Source organism: Asparagus officinalis, chromosome 3 (genome assembly GCF_001876935.1).
Source record: "Asparagus officinalis chromosome 3, Aspof.V1, whole genome shotgun sequence".
Lineage (NCBI taxonomy): Eukaryota > Viridiplantae > Streptophyta > Magnoliopsida > Asparagales > Asparagaceae > Asparagus > Asparagus officinalis.
The window spans coordinates 49,077,373-49,096,308 of NC_033796.1; the positions used below are offsets into that span (position 1 = coordinate 49,077,373).

Genomic DNA, 18,936 nt, shown 5'->3' on the forward strand with positions numbered 1-18,936 from the left:
AAAAAAAGCGATTGCAAGAAGTGACAGTTATCAACTTTGAACGTGCGTGAAGCTTGATGGATCATCTAGAATTACAATTCAACAGACATGAATGAAAAGTTGAGGTATTAATTTATTTCCCTTGATACAAAAAAGAGCATGAACATGCATAAACACTATGCTTTAAACAGTTGAAATGGAAAAAAAATAGCTAGCTCAAATCAGATGGCACCTCACAAGAAAAAATAGAATCTGAAACAACATCAAAGAAAACCGCTAAACATCCAGATAGAACAATGAGTAGTAGTCTCCTTTCTTTGATTTCAAGAACTTATAAAGAGTAGTAGTCTCCTTTCCATTCATTTCAACCTACAAAAAACAATGAGTCAGTACATATAGTTACATGAAATTTTCTTCTAAAATAATGGCAACATAGTAAAAATTTATGTTGTATATTTGCTAAGTGCAAGGGAGACCTATAACTAAGCCAAAATTTAAAGCTAATAATCATGTCGTGTGAAAATTAACACTGTATTTATTTTTTTCAATCATGCTACCCATCGAAAACCAAATCTAGTTTGTTTGAAGATATTCACATTTAGAACATCTTTGCAATCTTTGTTGGATTTCATTTGAATTATCTTTCCTAATGAAAGATGATGATATACAGACAAGAATAAATTTGTAACAGAGCATCACCAAAAACCTTACACTACACAAATTAGTGGAATTAGTTTTGTCCTTTGACTACACAAATATGTATATTCTAAGAAATCAGTGGAATTTGGACACCATAATACTACACAAATTTATTCAACATTTATAGGCAACTGATTTCATACTTCGAAGATAAAGAAGAAAGATTAGTTTCAAATCAGAATGGACGTCAAGGTATTTCTATGTGTAGTAGAAATATCTTCATCGTTCTTCTCAGATATAACATAACATCACCAAAAAAAATGTTCACTATACATTATTAGGTCATGAAGAAAAGAGTTCAATAAACAAATGCAAAAAAAAGATTATATCTTTTTTTATACGTACCAAATTAAATGATACAGTAGCAAGAAGTAACAAAACTGCATTTTGTCTCAGCATGTTCTTACCTTTGGTGTTGTCTTTGATGTTGTTCAGGTTTTTCCTCGATACCCACAATTGCCTCTGCATCAATGCTCAAATGCTCGAATCGAACCTCAATTGTTAGATTATTAATCCCAACCCCAAAAACACCAAAAAAATTACCCAATCAATCAAACAAAAAAAAACAAACAACAAACAAAACTCAATTCAAAATCTAATCTTTACCGCTCCATTTGATTCTTGAGTTTTAGCAAGAACCTTTCATCATCATCCTTCGCAGTTTATACCAACCACTCAAGCAAAATTTAAAAATATGCATACATACAATTCTAAAAAAAACAAAATCTGTGAATGAGATAAACCAGATCATATCTACAGATATGCCTTCTTATCAATGAAAGCTTCAATAATATGAAGCATCTCGCTAGTTTCAAAAAACATTAAACTATCAATACATGTTTTTCAAAATTAGTTAGCAATAATAAGGAACAACCAATCCATGCAATACATGTTTTTCAAAATTAGTTAGCAATAATAAGGAACAACCAATCCATGGAGGAGGAGAGGACAAGGAATATTTCGTTCTACAAATTAGTTAGCAATAATAAGGAACAACCAATCCATGGAGGAGGAGAGGACAAGGAATATTTCGTTCTATAGCATCTATAGATCACTCCTAACAGACACCAAACAATTACTTAGATAAATTAAGGAGTGGAGCAAAATTGTTGTAATTTAACCACCGTTATCATTTAACATCAAGTTGGAGGATTACAATTTTAACAAAGAGATAAACCAAAAGCATAGAACATACCAAGAACAATGACAGATGTTGTTCCATATCCCACTTCTTCATCTTATGTGCGACTAAGCTCAATCATTGGCTGTCAATGCGAACAAAAAAATGATGTCAAAACAAGGTAAAATGCATTATAGAGCACAGATATGTAGTGCGGATCTAACAAGTGTGTCTCATATGTGGAGATTGATACGAGAAAATTAGGAAACAACATAATTTGGCAAATTGGGAATTGAAATATAAGCACATGCTGGATAGTTTATTTCTATCAGTAGCATAAACACAATATAAATATTTTCACCAGCTGTTTTTTGTAAACAATTGGTCGTTCATCTGAAATAAGAAAAAAGAGTAGTCGTTGATTTTCCTAATACCTGAACGAACCTGAAATTTTGATTTTTGCATATAGTTACATAAGTTTTTAGTTCTTATTTTGCGCGATTTTATAATCACTTTACAAGTTTACAAATTTATTTTTTGCATAATAACTATCTGATTTTTTACTTATGAAAATTGGTTATGAATTGTGTTAGAGAAAGCTTGTGAAAGTTGAGAGAAAGAAAACTAAAGAGTATATGCTTTCTTTTGAAAGAGCAAAGTCTGAAGCTATGGGAGTGAGAGCTAAACTGACTGCTGAGCTCTCTAAAGCAGACAATGCAAAAACAGAGTTAAAGTAGAAAATCAGCACTTGCAAATTACATATTAATATATTAGTATGCAAAGTGCAGCAATAACTTAATGAACCAATCTCTCATATTATTTGAGTATCCCATATTATTCACAACATATGTCTAAAATACAAAGTGATAAAACATGAACTGATTTAGAGACTATCTCAATCGTATCTTTCAACAAGAAAACCAAAAGGAAAGTTGTCCTTCAAAAAATAGTGAGTTTATTAGAAAAACCTCACATCTTGCCTCATCCTTCTCCTCAGCTCTCCTACAACTCTATAGGCAGCTCCCTGCCCTCTTAGATCGCAGCTGGCCACAGTCAGACAATCCTGGAACAACCACTTTAATGCCATGTTTCTTATCTTCGCTGTAAAACCAATCCCTGGCAATGTGAGGGCATAACTGAATCGATGCAGGCTTTAGATTGGGCACCTCTCCCCATAGAAAACCCTTGCCAGCAAACAAACATAAACAAAAGGAGAGGTAACAAAAAAACCAAATGGAGTATCTATACACATACAAATGAAGGGTTAAACTAAATTTGCACCTGTAGTGAAGAAATGGAAAAGGTTTTAAGAAATGCACTGAATCGATGCAGGCTTTAGATTAGGCACCTATCATCGTAGAAAAACTCCTGCCAACAAAAAAACATCAACAAAAGGAGAGGTAACAAAAAAAACCAAATGGAGTATCTATACACATACAAATGAAGGGTTAAACTAAATTTGCACCTGTAGTGAAGAAATAGAAAATGTTTCAAGAAATGCCTTCGGATTCTGCTAATGGCAAATGCAGCAATATGACATCGACCATTGAGTCCCTCTCTCTGTAAAACCTACATTTGATAGCAATCTACAGGCTTTTAGTTAAAATTTAATGCTAGTTATGTTTATCCAAGTCAAGTCTAGTAGCTAAATCCAGTGACCTTCATATATTCTACAAATGAAGAAATCTCTATAGTTATTCAATTTGAATTATAAGGTGTGCTTGATTCAAATACCAGACATATTTTTGAAATTAGTACCAGAATTGAGTTTAGCAGTACCCTGTTCCTAATTTGAAGTAACTGGTCTCTAATTCTCTACACAAATCGTAATTAAAATATAAATCACGAGCCTCACCCAATAGTATCCTAATCTCTTGACTTGTTACGTCAAAGAACACTTGGCTAGAGTGCAAACCTGCATGAAGAAGCTTCTAAGAAGCTTCTTTGGTTGTTACGTCAAAGAACACTTGGCTAGAGTGCAAACCTGCATGAAGAAGCTTCTAAGAAGCTTCTTTGGCTTCCTCCTAGATCAAGCATGTTCCTTTCCGCAACAAAGATATATTGATCAATCAGCTACATGAAATCCTCAATTGGAGGACGGGAAGAAGAAGAGATGACTAAAATGATACGTGCAACAAGGGATATCTCATCTACTTTCCCTTGAGATGTATATAATAACTCAGCTAGACTTCCGATTGGCTCACTTGTGGTTATTTTCTCTAGAGGGTCGTCACTCCTCTCAAACTGTAAAAAGAGGACATTTTCATAACAACATCAAGGATACCACAATATTTAGATAAATTAAATGAAATTGGCTTACTCTCATCTCCATAGATCCTTTTGAGAGTGGTCTTCACCTAATCAAAATTAGAGTTTAGACACATAAGGAAATGATCATATGGTCTTTCTCTGGAGATGGACATGTGAAATCAGCCAGTGCAAAAACTGTAAATTTAAAACACAACATCACTTCTGAAACAATGATACCCCACCAAAAGTAAAAACATTTTACCATCTACTTTTTACATTAGGTAGAGCATCCATTTGCTAGAAAGAAGAATTCTTGTTGAGATTTCTTTTCCCACTGAAAAGTTTACAACAATTTAAAAAATATAAATAAATAATATTCCTTTAAAATGATATTATTTAATCACTGTCTTTGCTACATAGGGAGGTGGAAAACAAGAAAAGAGTTACTTTCCTGAAAATGCTAAAGCAACATAACTATTAATGAATAAGTACAGAAGATGAAGATCGGTCAAACCATACAAAACGCGCCTTTCATTCAACTTTTACTGTAAAATTATTTTTTTAAAGCATCAGAATTATGTTAACTATAACCATAGCTACATAGACAACGACATCTTGATAAAACGATATGTCCTAAATCACCCAATTAATAAGAAAAAAATACAACAAAGCTATGCCAATTTAGAGCCAAATTGACGAAACATAATAAAAACAATAAATAAGGATAGTACAAAGATAAGAACAAGGATTTTGGTGAAGTTACTATGCTGCACTTCGATTACCATCTAATTCAGTGGAAGAAAAGCTCTTTGCCTAAATTTAGACTTAAAATTTATAAAAATCCATATTAATAGTGATTCTCATTGATAAAAACCTAGTAAAAGAGGGAGGAAAAAGAACTGGCCTTTGTGACAATAGCCACCTCCTCCACAATCGATCCCATATTCTTTATATAAACTAAAGAAAAATAAGATGGTGCAGTAAAATATTCCACATTTGAGGAGAATTTTTTTGGAAAAATGAGAGAAAGAGATTACCAAATATTTTTCACATTGTACAAATTATCTTGTATTGTCCTCTTTCTCATCTTTGCCTTGAAAGCTTGCGTAATGTCCTGTATAATTAACAAAAGGGCAAAAAACCCCATAAAAGCCTAATTTGAGTAAAGCAGTTGATTGGGGAAAAACAACAAATAGAACAATGAAGTTTTCACATTTGATCGGCAAAATTTGAATAGAGCAGGAGTCAAAATGATGGCAGAGAAGGGTTGGTATTTTTCTAAAAAACGGAGCGGAATCGTAACCGATATATGAAGAACGAAGAGGACGCAAGTTTATGGCTTTTATCTTCTGATTTTTTGTGTAGCGTAAAAAAGGGTAAATTTGTTAAATTTATGATGGATGAAGGGCATTTTCGGGTAGGAAAAGTTTTTCTAGAACTCCCTCTTTTAAAGGGAGAATGAATTGTATGTCATCTGTTATTATTATATTTGAAGTGTTGACGATATTAGTCGCTCTACGATATTAGTTGCTATATGAGCGACTAATCTTTTCAAATGACTTGTTTCCTATACTGCTTATGGTCACAACAACATAAAATGAAAGTTGAGAGTACATAAACACAAGTGTTAAGAAAGTTCACTGGCAATATTGTTGGATATTTTATTAAAGAAAAGGTAATTTAACATGTTTTACATATTTTATTTTCCTCGGCAATTAATACGTGCATAATGGCTATATAATTATGACAAATGTTACCGTATTAATTACGGGTTTATTGTGTAACGGTCGACATTATGGCGTACGTTACTGTATTGATTGCTAGGATTTGTAACGGCTCTCTAAGATCCCTATATAAGCAGCCCTTCACATTCTCAGAAAAATAACAAGAAAAACAACAAGTCTCTTCTCTCCTCTTCATATTATTTCTTCATAGTATTGGTTTTATTTTTGGGCAACTTTCTTCATCTGAGCAGAAGCTCTGTACTCTCGCCCAAGTACAGAGGCCGGCCGATTCTGGGGGTTTTTACCTCTAGGGGAGAGGGGATCATTTGCGCTAGGACGATAGGCGGGTCCTCAATCTTCTAGGGCAGTGAATACACGACTGCTCCCGATCAGGCCAGATTTAATTGTTTTTTATTCAGATTTATTTCATGCTATAATCTTAATTATTTGATAAATTTCTAACAATCTAGAAGATTGAATATTCATAGTTGTTAATTTTTAAAGCCGGGGATTTTTTTTTAAAAGTACTGTTCACCCGAAAAAATTTAACTTTTATAGTTACTGTTCACACAAAGAAAATATAATTGCTTTAATTATATATTTGTTTATCTATTAGTATTATTGATTTGTTGTTGTTATAAAGTTAAAAAAATTGTAACTGTTACTGTTCATTCCAAAAATAAAGACTTTACTGTTCATATTAAAAGATATCATTTACTGTTCATTAAAAATGTTACTATTTAGCAAAATATTTATTGCTAATTGCTTGCTTATCTATTGTTTTAATTTTAAAAAAATCAATTTTGGTTACTATTCATTTGATTTATAATTGCAGTAATTAGTTTTAATTATTGTTGATAATTATTGCTTAAATAATTACAATTAATTGTAACTTATAATTGGAAAGGAATATATAATCCTATATAGCAGTTAGAAATTCTTTATGAATTTGGCTATTGATTTATATCATTCACTTTAGTTGTCTCAACCTTTGTTTCATGTGCATTGCAACGACAAACAATCATAGAAATACACTGACATACAACCATATGTAGGTTTGTAATGATCAAATATTATTTGCTAATAGAAACATGCTATAAATTTGCAGCAGTGTACATATATTTATTCTTGAAAGTCTCATATACATGGTTTTGACAAGAGAACAAACTCTGGATATATATATGCTCTGAAGTATTTGAATTTATTCATGGTTTAATGCTTTCATTTCTTTAAGCTATTAATATGATGCCTTCAATCAATAATTTTATACTTTGGAGTATTTATGCATCTAATAAGCTTAGTACAGAAGGTGGTAAAAGTGAATACAGATTTGTTCTATAACTTATGTGGAAGTTGTCTGCAGCAGGTATATCTATCAATGTTATTTACTTTTGTGGGCCTATAAAGCATTTTTATATTCTGATACAAATCTCATGCCTCTGGTTGGCTTGGAAAAGTCACGGAAACAACAAATTATACGAATTCTCAGTTTTACCCATGCAAATTCTTTATTCAAATTAAATGTTTGCAGGAAATATTTTTTTTGAAGTTACTATTCACATATACTGTTAAGGAACAAAAACTCATTTAGTGAACCGATTCAAGTTTTCTTGGATTAGTTGGTGTCTAAGGCAATGTTTAGGGGTTGCGTAACACACTCTGTAAGGAAAGAGGTACTTAATTGACCTTTGATCAACCTCTATTACTATCCTTACCTGGCTAACTACCCGGGTAAAACTTTAATCTTTTCGCTTTAGGAGTTTTTGGTTTGGAATAAGAGGTCCGAAATTATGAGAAAAATTTATATGCATTTATTTAATTACGCTTCTTGCATCATATATTGTCTAATGATAAATGATCAATATATGAGCGAACCAAATCAAAGAGGTGCATTTTTTTTAATTCTATTTTATATGGTGGATTATATTTCAAATCTTCAAATGTAAAGTTCATCTCTTTTATTGCATCATGATGGATATTACAATAAATGTTCATATGTCCTTTTAGATAACTTGCATTTGTTACATGATTAATTACAAGGTTTTATGCAAGAATGCACTTGTAAAATTTAAAGCACGTATGTACAAATAATAATTTTATTATTATTATTATTATTTGTATAAGAGGTGGTACTAGAAAATGGCAACATAAATTTGGAAGGTCTCTTTTGTAGACAATCAATGTAAATTTGGAAGATCTCATTTGTAGGCAACCAATTTTAATTTGGAATGTCTCATTTGTATGCAACCGATTTAAATTTGGAAGGTCTACTTTGTAGGCAATCATTTTGTAATCTCTTATAATAGAAGAATTTTTTAAAATTTTTTATGCATATGAATTATGAAGTATGAAATATATTGTTCTCTTGAATGCTCTGCATGTATCTATTATTAATTTCATTCATGTATGTGAATATGCATAACTGCAAAATTTTAGTTCCACATTAGTTTGAAATGTTCAGATATTAAGGTCAAATCCTAATCTACACAAACACTATGTGTTTACATCTTCAGACATAGACTATGATCTTTTATGATCATAGACAATGACCTAATGTCAATTTCAAATAATATGATGGACTAATTACAAAATAAGAACTTGATAAATAAAGACAACGCCTGCTAGGCAAAGTTGTGATTCTAGACTTTGTAAAGTCTGAGAAAAATCTTGATGACCCTTTGACTAAGGGATTATCTAGGAGTGTGGTTTTGGATTCATCGAGGGAGATGGGCTTAAGCCCATAGATGAGGTCACTAACAACGGCAACCCAACCCTTATTTGGAGACGTAGTCCCAATGTTGGTTCAATGTGGTAGAAACAAGCTGGACTAGTGACACTCGTGTGGAGCATCGACCCAGATATATTCATATATCACTATGTAGCTTGTGCTACGACCCCTTCTCTATGATGACGATGCTCTTATGATACAGCTGGCTAGGCTGAGTTTTACTCTTAATAAGTCCAACGCGTGTATTGTGGGGGGTATTAAATAAACAGCTGTAGTACCCTTTGAGGACTTACATACGTAAGAGGAACCGTGATGGCCGCGGTTAGGGGGGCTGGGCTAACCCCTAGAAACTCTCATGAGTCGGTTTATTGTGAGCATGGCCTTTAACGCTCAACCCACTTTGCTTAATAGATGAAGCGTATTGTGTGTGTTTTCATCAATACCTGATTAAAGGGGCCTAATTCAAGGCCTAGTCCATTATGTCCCTCAGGTGGCGATGAACTCACTAAGGAAAGGTTCAAAGCCGGAAGCTACCTCTCCCGAATTCACGATACGAAAGGTTGTCCAACCTATATTTGTTTTATGATTTCTTAATTTATTTATTGATTATTGATTACTGAGTTTTTAGTTAATATTGCCTTTTGGGGGAGACTGTTGGATATTTTATTAAAGAAAAGGCAATTTAACATGTTTTACATATTTTATTTTCCTCACCAATTAATACGTGCATAATGGCTATATAATTATGACGAGCGTTACCGTATTAATTACGGGTTTATTGCGTAACGGTCGACATTATGGCGTACGTTACTGTATTGATTGCTAGGATTTGTAACGACTCTCTAAGATCCCTATATAAGCAGCCCTTCACATTCTCGAAAAAATAACAAGAAAAACAACAAGTCTCTTCTCTCCTCTTCATATTATTTCTTTATAGTATTTGTTTTATTTTTGGGCAACTTTCTTCATCTGAGCAAAAGCTCTGTACTCTCGCCCGAGTACAGAGGTCGGCCGATTCCAAGGGTTTTTACCGCTAGGGGAGAGGGGATCATTTGCGCCAGGGCGATAGGCGAGTCCTCAATCTTCTAGGGCAGTGAATACACGACTGCTCCCGATCAGGCCAGATTTAATTATTATTTTTATTCAGATTTATTTCATGCTATAATCTTAATTATTTGATAAATTTCTAACAAATATCACATCATTAAGTAGAGATTTAAAAGAAATAATTCTACGATCAAGTTATATGAAAAAGATAAACCAAATAATCATAATATTTAACCACGTGCAATGCACATGAACTTCACCTAGTAATACAAAAAATAGCGGAAGAAGATGAGAGGATTAGTGAGAAACATAGGGTCTCACTCACTCTTACGTCTCTCCCCCTCTATTTGTTGGTGAATCTCTTGAGATAAGGCTCATGAGTAGTCTCTTCAATTTGACTTGAAACCAGTAAACTAAAAACAGAAATACCGGGGCTACGCTAAACTCCTAAATAGCAAGAAAATACAGTAGAGAAAAGTACACTAAGATTTAACGAGGTTCGGCAAACTTACCTACGTCTTCGGGAGTCACACAATTAATTTCTTATTAATTGAAGAAATTACAATGTAAGAGCAGATCTCAAACTTGAGATATCTCAATAAATACAAGTTTGTTACAGTAGCTATAGTAATAACTCCCCTCTTTAAACCCCCTTTCAATTTTCTCTTTAATTTAATTCTCCTCTTAAATCCCCCCAATCTTCACTGTTGAGAGCTGAGAGAAGAGAGAGAGAGAGAGAGAGAGAGAGAGAGAGAGAGAGAGAGAGAGAGAGAGAATTCCGCATTTTATTCTAGAACGAAACACATTGGGCTTCGGTACCACATCATCAGATCCATGTTAGAAGATGATATGTTAAAACTGAAGAAGATTCCAGGAAGTAAGAATCCAGCAGATATCTTAATAAAGGCGGTGACCATTTAGAAACTGGAGTTGTGCGCAACTTCAGTTGACCTTCATGCATAGATGATGAGGGCGGAGCCACACAGGACTAAGTGCTTGTTGAGATAGCATGCTGATGATGGTTTGGTCTCCAAGTAGGAGATTGTTAGTGCCGGGTGTAGACACAAACCTCCGCAGGCGAGCAGGCGAGGTTGACGGCAAGCTCGAGGCGAGCTCGTGGCGGGCGAGCTTTGCAGGCGAGGTCGAGGTGGTCTGTAGCGAGGTAGAGCGGGGTTTAGGCGAGCGTGAGGCGAAGGCAGCTCCGCAAGCGGCTTGGGGCGATTAGGACTGCGATGCAAGATCCAGGGCGAGCGTCGAGGCGCCGCAGGCGAGACCCTGCACGGCATGGCTGGCAACAGCCAACCGCCAGCCTGTCGCTAGGGTTTCTCTATAAAAGGGAAAAACCCGAGCACGAAATTGCTTTGCTTCTCCTCCTTCTTCTCGCATTCTTTTCAGCGGCGGTGAATCTCCTTCTCTCTCCTCTCGCGAGTTTTGCAGCGCTCAGAGATCAGAGAGAAATTAAAGAGAGAGATTCTGAGGGAGAGAATTAAATAGGGGTATTTAAAGAGAGAGTTATTACTGTAGCTATAGTAACAAACTTTCATTTATAGAGAGATCTGCTTTTGCATTGTAATTTCTTATTGATTAATAAGAAAGTAATTGTGTGGCTCCCGAGCACGTAGGCAAGTTTATCGAACCTCGTAAATCTTGGTGTACTTTTTTCTATATTGTGTTTTTGCTATTTTAGGGATTTAGCGTAGCCCCGGGTATTTCCCAACACATACGTCGCTCTCCCTCTATTTGTTGGTGAATCCCTTGAGATAAGGCTGATGAGTAGTCTCTTCAATTTGACTTGAAACCAGTAAACTTAAAAAAAAAAAGAATGAGGTTCATTGCTGTCATTTAGGGGCTGTTTGGATTGATTTTTTGGATGGGTAAAAGGGGGAAGCTGTAAAAAATGTCAGCTTTTTGGCAGCTTTCCCCCAAAATCGCCTCCTATAAAGGTGATTTTGGGGGAAAGCTGCCAAAAAACTAACATTTTTGACAGCTTTCCTCCCTTTTAACCATCCAAAAATCGGAACCAAACGGGGCCTTAATAGTTAACTTAAAACGGAATATAATATAATCAACGAGTCCCTATGCAGTCTAAGTCACGAAAAATAAAATTGTTTCACGAAGAAGTGCGAGCAAAAATATCTAAATCTCGATTAGTATATTAAAATCAGACTTATTTCCTAATAATTATATACAAATAATTTAGTCACAGGGTTCTCGCAGATAGCTCGGAGATAACTTTGAGATCAACCAAGTAAGCGTATATAGCCACTTATTAGAACTTCTTTCCCCTTCTGGTGTCTCTTTGTTCTGTTCTGCTATTTTCCAGCGCAACATTGTGAACTCACGTGAACGAATTCACGTGAAGACCTGGGAACGCGTGGAGAGATAAAATGCCCACACCTGCACTTTAGCAGGCCCACCCGAAATTGTTTTTGCAGCTATATATAGCCTTTATTTGGTGTCCTAGGGTTTTGTGCAAGGTGGATTCCTTTTTTCGGCTATGTTGTTTTCGGCAGAGCAGGGTTTTGTTTCTTGGAGAAAATGCAGCAAAGAAAAAGGAGAAGAAGAGGGGGTGCAGGTACAGCAGCAGTGCAAAAGAACAGAGACTCCTTTATTTGGCGGCGTGCAAGGCTTTGGCAGGGTCTTGGGGTGCGTGCAATAGGAGAAATAGATGTTTTTTGGCTCTTTTGAGAGAGATATTTGTGTGTGAGAGAGAGAGAGAGATTGTTTGAGGGTTTAGATTGAGTGATTGTAAACCCTAGTTGTATTCTCTCCCTCTAATAGTAGATCTCCCCCCCTCCTTGTTCCGTAGACGTAGGCAGTTTGCCGAACCACGTAAAAATTGATTTGTTTGAGTTTGTGGTCATTGTAATAGTTTTAGGATCCCTCGACAAGTCAGTCCTAGAACTGATGAGAGGAAGAGCCGATATCTCACTTTGTTGAGATATTCGCTTCAGATTCTTGTCTCCTTGGTGAGACGTGAATTCTTATTGGGATCTTTCTCTATTATTGTGCACCAGAAACTCTGCCGAAATTTTCGCTGCGCACAACAAGTGGTATTAGAGCCCAGATTCTAGATCTAGGGTTTGGTTGGAGGAGTAGATCAATTTGGAGGCTCGTCTAGGGCTTCGTTTGGTGATAAAGGTGGGATCTTTTGTTAAAGACTCTATCTTTTTAGTTTTGGATCTATTCTTCGTTCGTTGGTGCGTAAAATGTCGGGAAAAGAAGGTGCTTCGGGTGTCGAGGACGGTGCTTCTGGCGCGAAGACCATTCAAAGTCTGAATATCCACTCTATGAAGATAGATGTGGAGAAATTTAATGGCACAAACAACTTTGGATTATGGAAATGCGAGGTTTTGGATGCGCTGAACGCGCATAATTTGAAGGATACATTGGAGTTAGATGGCAAGCCAGATGAGATTGAAGAGAAGGTTTGGAAAAAGATGAATCGAAGGAGTTAGATGGCAAGCCAGATGAGATTGAAGAGAAGGTTTGGAAAAAGATGAATCGAACGGCGTGTGGCGTGATTAGGTCTTATTTGACTCAAGATCTAAAATATGATGTGATGAATGAGACTTCTGCGAAGAAGATTTAGGAGATTCTCGAAAGCAAGTATTTGACCAAGAGTGTGAAAAATCGCTTGCATTTGAAGAGGAGGCTTTATCGTTTCCAATTAAAGAAGGGAACCTCCATTAGAGATCACATGAACCACTACACCAAGCTTCTTGCGGATTTGGCGAATGTGGATGTCATAATTGAGGATGAGGACAAGGCGTTGCTGTTGTTGAGTTCCTTGCCCGACGAGGAATATGAAACCTTCGTCCTTACTCTGATTAATGGGAAGGCATCTCTTTCGTATAATGAGGTCACTGCTGCATTGGTGAATTATCAGCTTCGGAAAAAGGATAAAGAGACTTCGACTGAGTCGGTAGCAGAGGCATTAGCCGCAAGAGGGAAGGGTCCAAATCGAAAGAATTGGAAGTCACAGTCTAGAGTAGGAAAAGATCAGTGTGCTTGGTGCAAGGAGACTGATCATTGGAAGAAAGACTGCCCAAAGCTCGACGAATGGATGAAGAATAAGCAGAAGGGAAAAGGGAAGCAGCCGTCATCAGAAGCAAACATCGTATCAGATGGTAATAATTCTGACTCTTCTATTTATTCGCTTTCTATCAGTCCTATAGATAGCTATTCGGAGGAATCTGAATGGATGTTAGATAGTGGTGCGACCTATCATGTGTGCCCTAGAAGGGAATTGTTCTCCAATTTTGAGAAGCTGATGGATAGTGGTGTGGTATACATGGCTGATAACCGTGCATGCCAGATCCTTGGGATAGGAAGAATTCGTATCAAAATGTTTGATGGGACTGTTAGGGAGTTAAATGATGTGAGATATGTTCCTTCTTTGAGGAAGAACTTGATCTCGATTGGAGCTTTGGTTGGAGAGGGTCTGAATGTTCGAATTGAGGACATGGTTCTCAAGATTGTGGAAGACTCTCAGATTGTGATGAAGGGCGTCAAGAGGAATAACCTATATTACTTGACTGGAGGTATAGTGGCATGTGGAGAACTGGCGACTTCTGTTGATTCGACTAGACTGCGGTATTTGGGGCTTGGCCATTCCAGTATTGATTCCTCGCATAGATTGAAAGAGGGTGCGAAGACCTGCAGTTTGAAGTTCAGTGAACATGTTGATGTGAGCAAGAAGACCGAGGTAAAGTTTGGCACCTCTATTCACCGTGCTAAGGGTCGTTCTAGAGGAGTTCACGTGGATGTTTGGGGGCCTTCCAATGGAGCATCATTGGGAGGTAATAGGCATTTGGTTTCCTTTGTTGGTGACTATTCTAGGCGTGTTTGGGTTGCAACCAAATCCCCTTTGGAGAAAGTCCTAGTAGTATCCAACAGATTGAAGAAGTGTGTAATAGACAGAAAGGTGAAGGTACTCCATTCTGGTAGGAGGTACAAGATGGACCTATTTCTGTATTGAGGCCGAGCTCACGACATTTCGAGATACTTTGTTGGAAAGGAAATCTTGGGGCAACTAGATAGGGTGGCAAATTTGGAGAACCGTGCCTTACTGGAGGAGGATCAGTGTTTGTGGTCGAGCAATGATTTGCAGAAGAGTTTTTGGACTGAGGCTTCGACATATTTGGGTTATCCTATTAAAGAGTTGTCAACTGCTGTGATTGGAGGTAAAACTCCATTGGAAGATAGGTCTGGAAGTGTCACTTCGGTTGAGGCTTCGATGAGGGAGCTATTTGACTCTCAGCAGGTGAAGAGTTTTGGACAGACCTTAGATGTATCGTAGCGGGTGGAGAGTGATCCTACTCCACATTGGGTGAAGATTACTCCAGATCATACTGCATTATTTGGGATTCCAGCTGAGGTGACACAGCTTAGGGATCATTTGGATTTAGGTGCAGATGATGAGTTGGGTTCTGATTCGAATGCAGCTGATAGGTGCAGTTTGGATACGGCCATTGGTTCACCTCAGGTGGAGGTGTTTGAGGCCATTGGAGGTGCTATCAGTCGCAGAATTGATGATATTGGAGAAGGGTTGCGAACTCTTCTATTGGATTTAGGTCGTTCGCGGCCATTTGGGTGAACTACGTTCGGCTTGATTCCTTGGGCAAGAGGATACATAGGCAGTCTTTATGATGCAGTCGGGTTTGGATTTTGATGGGGGTGAGATCGATTTGGTGAGTAGACATCGACGTTTGGAGAGTGTTCGCATTCTCGTTTGGGTTCTCGACTTGTTGTGGATTGAGTTCGTTGTTGTGAAGGGGTTCCACGACGCACTGCACGCAACAAGTGGGATATTTGTTTTGGTTGGTGTCGGTTCAGTTTTGAGAAAACTTTGCTGAGGTGGAGAATTGTGAACTCACGTGAACGAATTCATGTGAAGACCTGGGAACGCGTGGAGAGATAGAATGCCCACACCCGCACTTTAGTAGGCCCACCCGAAATTGTTTTTGCAGCTATATATAGCCTTTATTTGGTGTCCTAGGGTTTTGTGCAAGGTGGATTCTTTTTTTCGACTGTGTTGTTTTTGGCAGAGCAGGGTTTTGTTTCTTGGAGAAAACACAGCAAAGGAAAAGGAGAAGAAGAGGGGGTGTAGGTACAGCAGCAATGCAAAAGAACAGAGACTCCTTTATTTGAGAAAACTTCGCCGAGGTGGAGAATTGTGAACTCACGTGAACGAATTCACGTGAAGACCTGGGAACGCGTGGAGAGATAGAATGCCCACACCCGCACTTTAGCAGGCCCACCCGAAATTGTTTTTGCAGCTATATATAGCCTTTATTTGGTGTCCTAGGGTTTTGTGCAAGGTGGATTCTTTTTTTTGGCTGTGTTGTTTTCGGCAGAGCAAGGTTTTGTTTCTTGGAGAAAACGCAGCAAAGAAAAAGGAGAAGAAGAGGGGGTGCAGGTACAGCAGCAGTGCAAAAAAACAGAGACTCCTTTATTTGGCGGCATGCAAAGCTTTGGCAGGGTCTTGGGGTGCGTGCAATAGGAGAAATAGATGTTTTTTTGGCTCTTTTGAGAGAGATATTTGTGTGAGAGAGAGAGATTGTTTGAGGGTTTAGATTGAATGATTGTAAACCCTAGTTGTATTCTCTCCCTCTAATAGTAGATCTTCCCCCTCCTTGCCCCGTGGACGTAGGCAGTTTGTCGAACCACGTAAAAATTGGTTTGTTTGAGTTTGTGGCCATTGTAATAGTTTTAGGATCCCTCGACAAGTTAGTCCTAGAACTGATGAGAGGAAGAGCCGATATCTCACTTTGTTGAGATATTCGCTTCAGATTCTTGTCTCCTTGGTGAGACGTGAATTCTTATTGGGATCTTTCTCTATTATTGTGCACCAGAAACTCTGCCGAAATTTCCGCTGCGCACAACAAACATTTGCTCCAAATCTCATTAAATGAGCATAACTGCTATCATTCTTCTGATTGAAATAATTTCTGATGTTCGCCACATTTTTTTTAAATGAGAACTCTCCACGAACTAGAGAACACCCACAACGAGCGAACTCTCCATAAGAACCATTGTCTTTTTCGCATTTTAACTAACTTTAATTCTAGTCTATATCTTGATTTAACCGAGAACACCCCCGTATTGGTAAAATGCCAGGCCAAGGCATCCATTTTCGGTGACGTTAGAAGAGGCACCCGAAGAATCCAAACCACGTCAATATCCATAATGCTTGTCAAAATTTAGCCTGTTATGAATGCAAGTCATAATTATCAACCGTGTATGATTGATAGTTAGCTTTGATAAAAATTATACCAAACCCTCGTGAACTTTCATTGTTTTGCAGTAAACTCGCGTGGACTTTCAAAACCGCACCAAGCCCGCGATAACTTTTTAGAATTGTAGATCGAAAACCCCCCATAAACTTTCAAGGGAGTTTACGATGAAACGCTAAAAAGTTCATGGGGATTTAGTGCAATTTACCTAAATGTTCAAGGGAGTTTACGATGAAACACTAAAAAGTTCATGGGGGTTTACAGTGATTTACCCTATACTATTTGGATTGTGTGGATCAGGTTTAGGTTAGATATGTTGAAAATAAACTTGATTGAATTACATTGAGAATTGAGAAGATCATTTAGTTGTTTGAGGAGTCAAATGCATGAGTATGTAGATGCATGAATGTTGTTTGGAAATTCAAGAGTATCTTTGAGTTATTATAGTAATAAATATGTGTGGTTTATAAGTTGAAAGAAGTCAAGCAAAGAAAAAAGAAAAATTAATAGAATAATTTTATCCTCCTCCAATTTTTTTATCCTGGGCAAAATATTGTTAGGGGGGGTTAGTCACCTAGAACTTTTTAAGTAGAACTGGGATAATTGGTAAAGTGAGATAATTTTTTAACACTGGGATAATTTAGTAGAACAATGATGGACAATTCTTAAAGTTGGATAATTTGGTAGGATAATTTGGTGGGATAATGGTGGATAATATTATGAAGGGGATAATTTGGTGGGGGTAACAGTGAGTATAAATTATTATTGTTAATATTTGTATATTAAAAATAATATAAGATTGATAAGCAATTGATTAGTCTAGTAATAACTATAAAATATAATGCAATAAAACATTACTATTCATCTCAAATAATAAAATATTTTACAACTAAATAAAAATCTAAATTCCTAGAGTGACTCGACTTCCATCATCCCACATGGCCTCTGCCATAGAATTTCTCCAAGCTCCCGCAGCTGCTCGTTGAGTCTGTTGAGTCTGTAACTCATCTTCTTCATCGGAATCATCATCTACATCAGCAACATTTCGTGGAGCTTCTAGTGGAAGATCATAAATATTGAAGTCATCATTTGTATTCTCCAATCTTAAAAAGTTATGCAATCCTACACATGCAACGAACATCTTTATTTGTGTGGCATACGGAAAACCTGGAGGTTGGCTCTTGAAAATAGTGAATCTAGACTTAAAGACTCCAAAGATGCGCTCGACACAATTTCTAAGAGACGCATGTCGATGATTGAAAACTTCTTTTGAATTTCGTGGTCGTTGTCGATTATTAGCTGGGCCGAACTCTGAAAGATGGTACCTTTGACCTCGGTATGGAGCAAGAAATTGTAGCCTATTTGGATAGCCGCAGTCAACTAGATAAAATTTATCTGCAAACAAGAATATAAATATGAATGAGAAAAATATTGTAAAACTAAAAAATATGATTTAATTGATAGAATACTATGTAAAGATTATTACTCTGTGGAAGTGGAAGTCCATAAGGTCTACTCATTGCATCCTTCAAGACTCTTGCATCATTAGCAGAACCCTCCCACCCAGCTAAGACATAAATGAATTTGAGATCAAATGTGCAAGCTGCCAAGACGTTCTGAGAGAGAAAACCATGTCTATTTCGATAGGGCGTCTGATCTATGTTATACACCATGCACGGTATATGAGTCCCATCTATTGCACCGATACAGTCCTGAATAATCAATGTGTCAGACCATCTCAAGTGATATGTGTGTGGTCGCGCACGCATGTGTGCACGTGTGTGTGTCTGCGTGTGTGTAAATTCTAAAGCAATAATAATTACCTTGAAATAAGGCCAAAAGCGAGATTCTGATTTAACCTTATCAGGTGGATCAGTAGGGGGTGATGCCATCAAGCATGATGCTAAAGATACCAAATCTAATTACAAGCAAATTAAAGGCCTGATAATCAACTTAATTTAAAATCCAAAGCACTGAAGTTATATACTTATGCCCTAGCTAGATCGTTGTTTAACCATATATTACCTGATCTCGTTGACGGCGCCGGAGGAGTTGATGAAGTCGGAGAAGTTGACACGGCGGAGACGACGCACTGGATGGGAAGAGGCTCGGAGAGAAGAGAGGCGGAGAAATTTCTACTAGGGCGGAGAA

At 37.0% G+C, this 18,936-nt stretch overlaps 1 protein-coding gene across 1 annotated transcript; it reads right to left on the reverse strand.

Moving 5' to 3' along the window:
- On the reverse strand, nucleotides 17,600-18,691 carry LOC109835073. Its single transcript, XM_020403070.1, has 4 exons — nucleotides 18,609-18,691; nucleotides 18,272-18,497; nucleotides 17,735-18,180; nucleotides 17,600-17,614 (listed from the first exon to the last, which is right to left on the reverse strand). Exons 1-4 carry the CDS (start codon nucleotides 18,675-18,677, stop codon nucleotides 17,600-17,602), a joined length of 756 nt encoding a protein of 251 aa, XP_020258659.1. The 5' UTR covers nucleotides 18,678-18,691.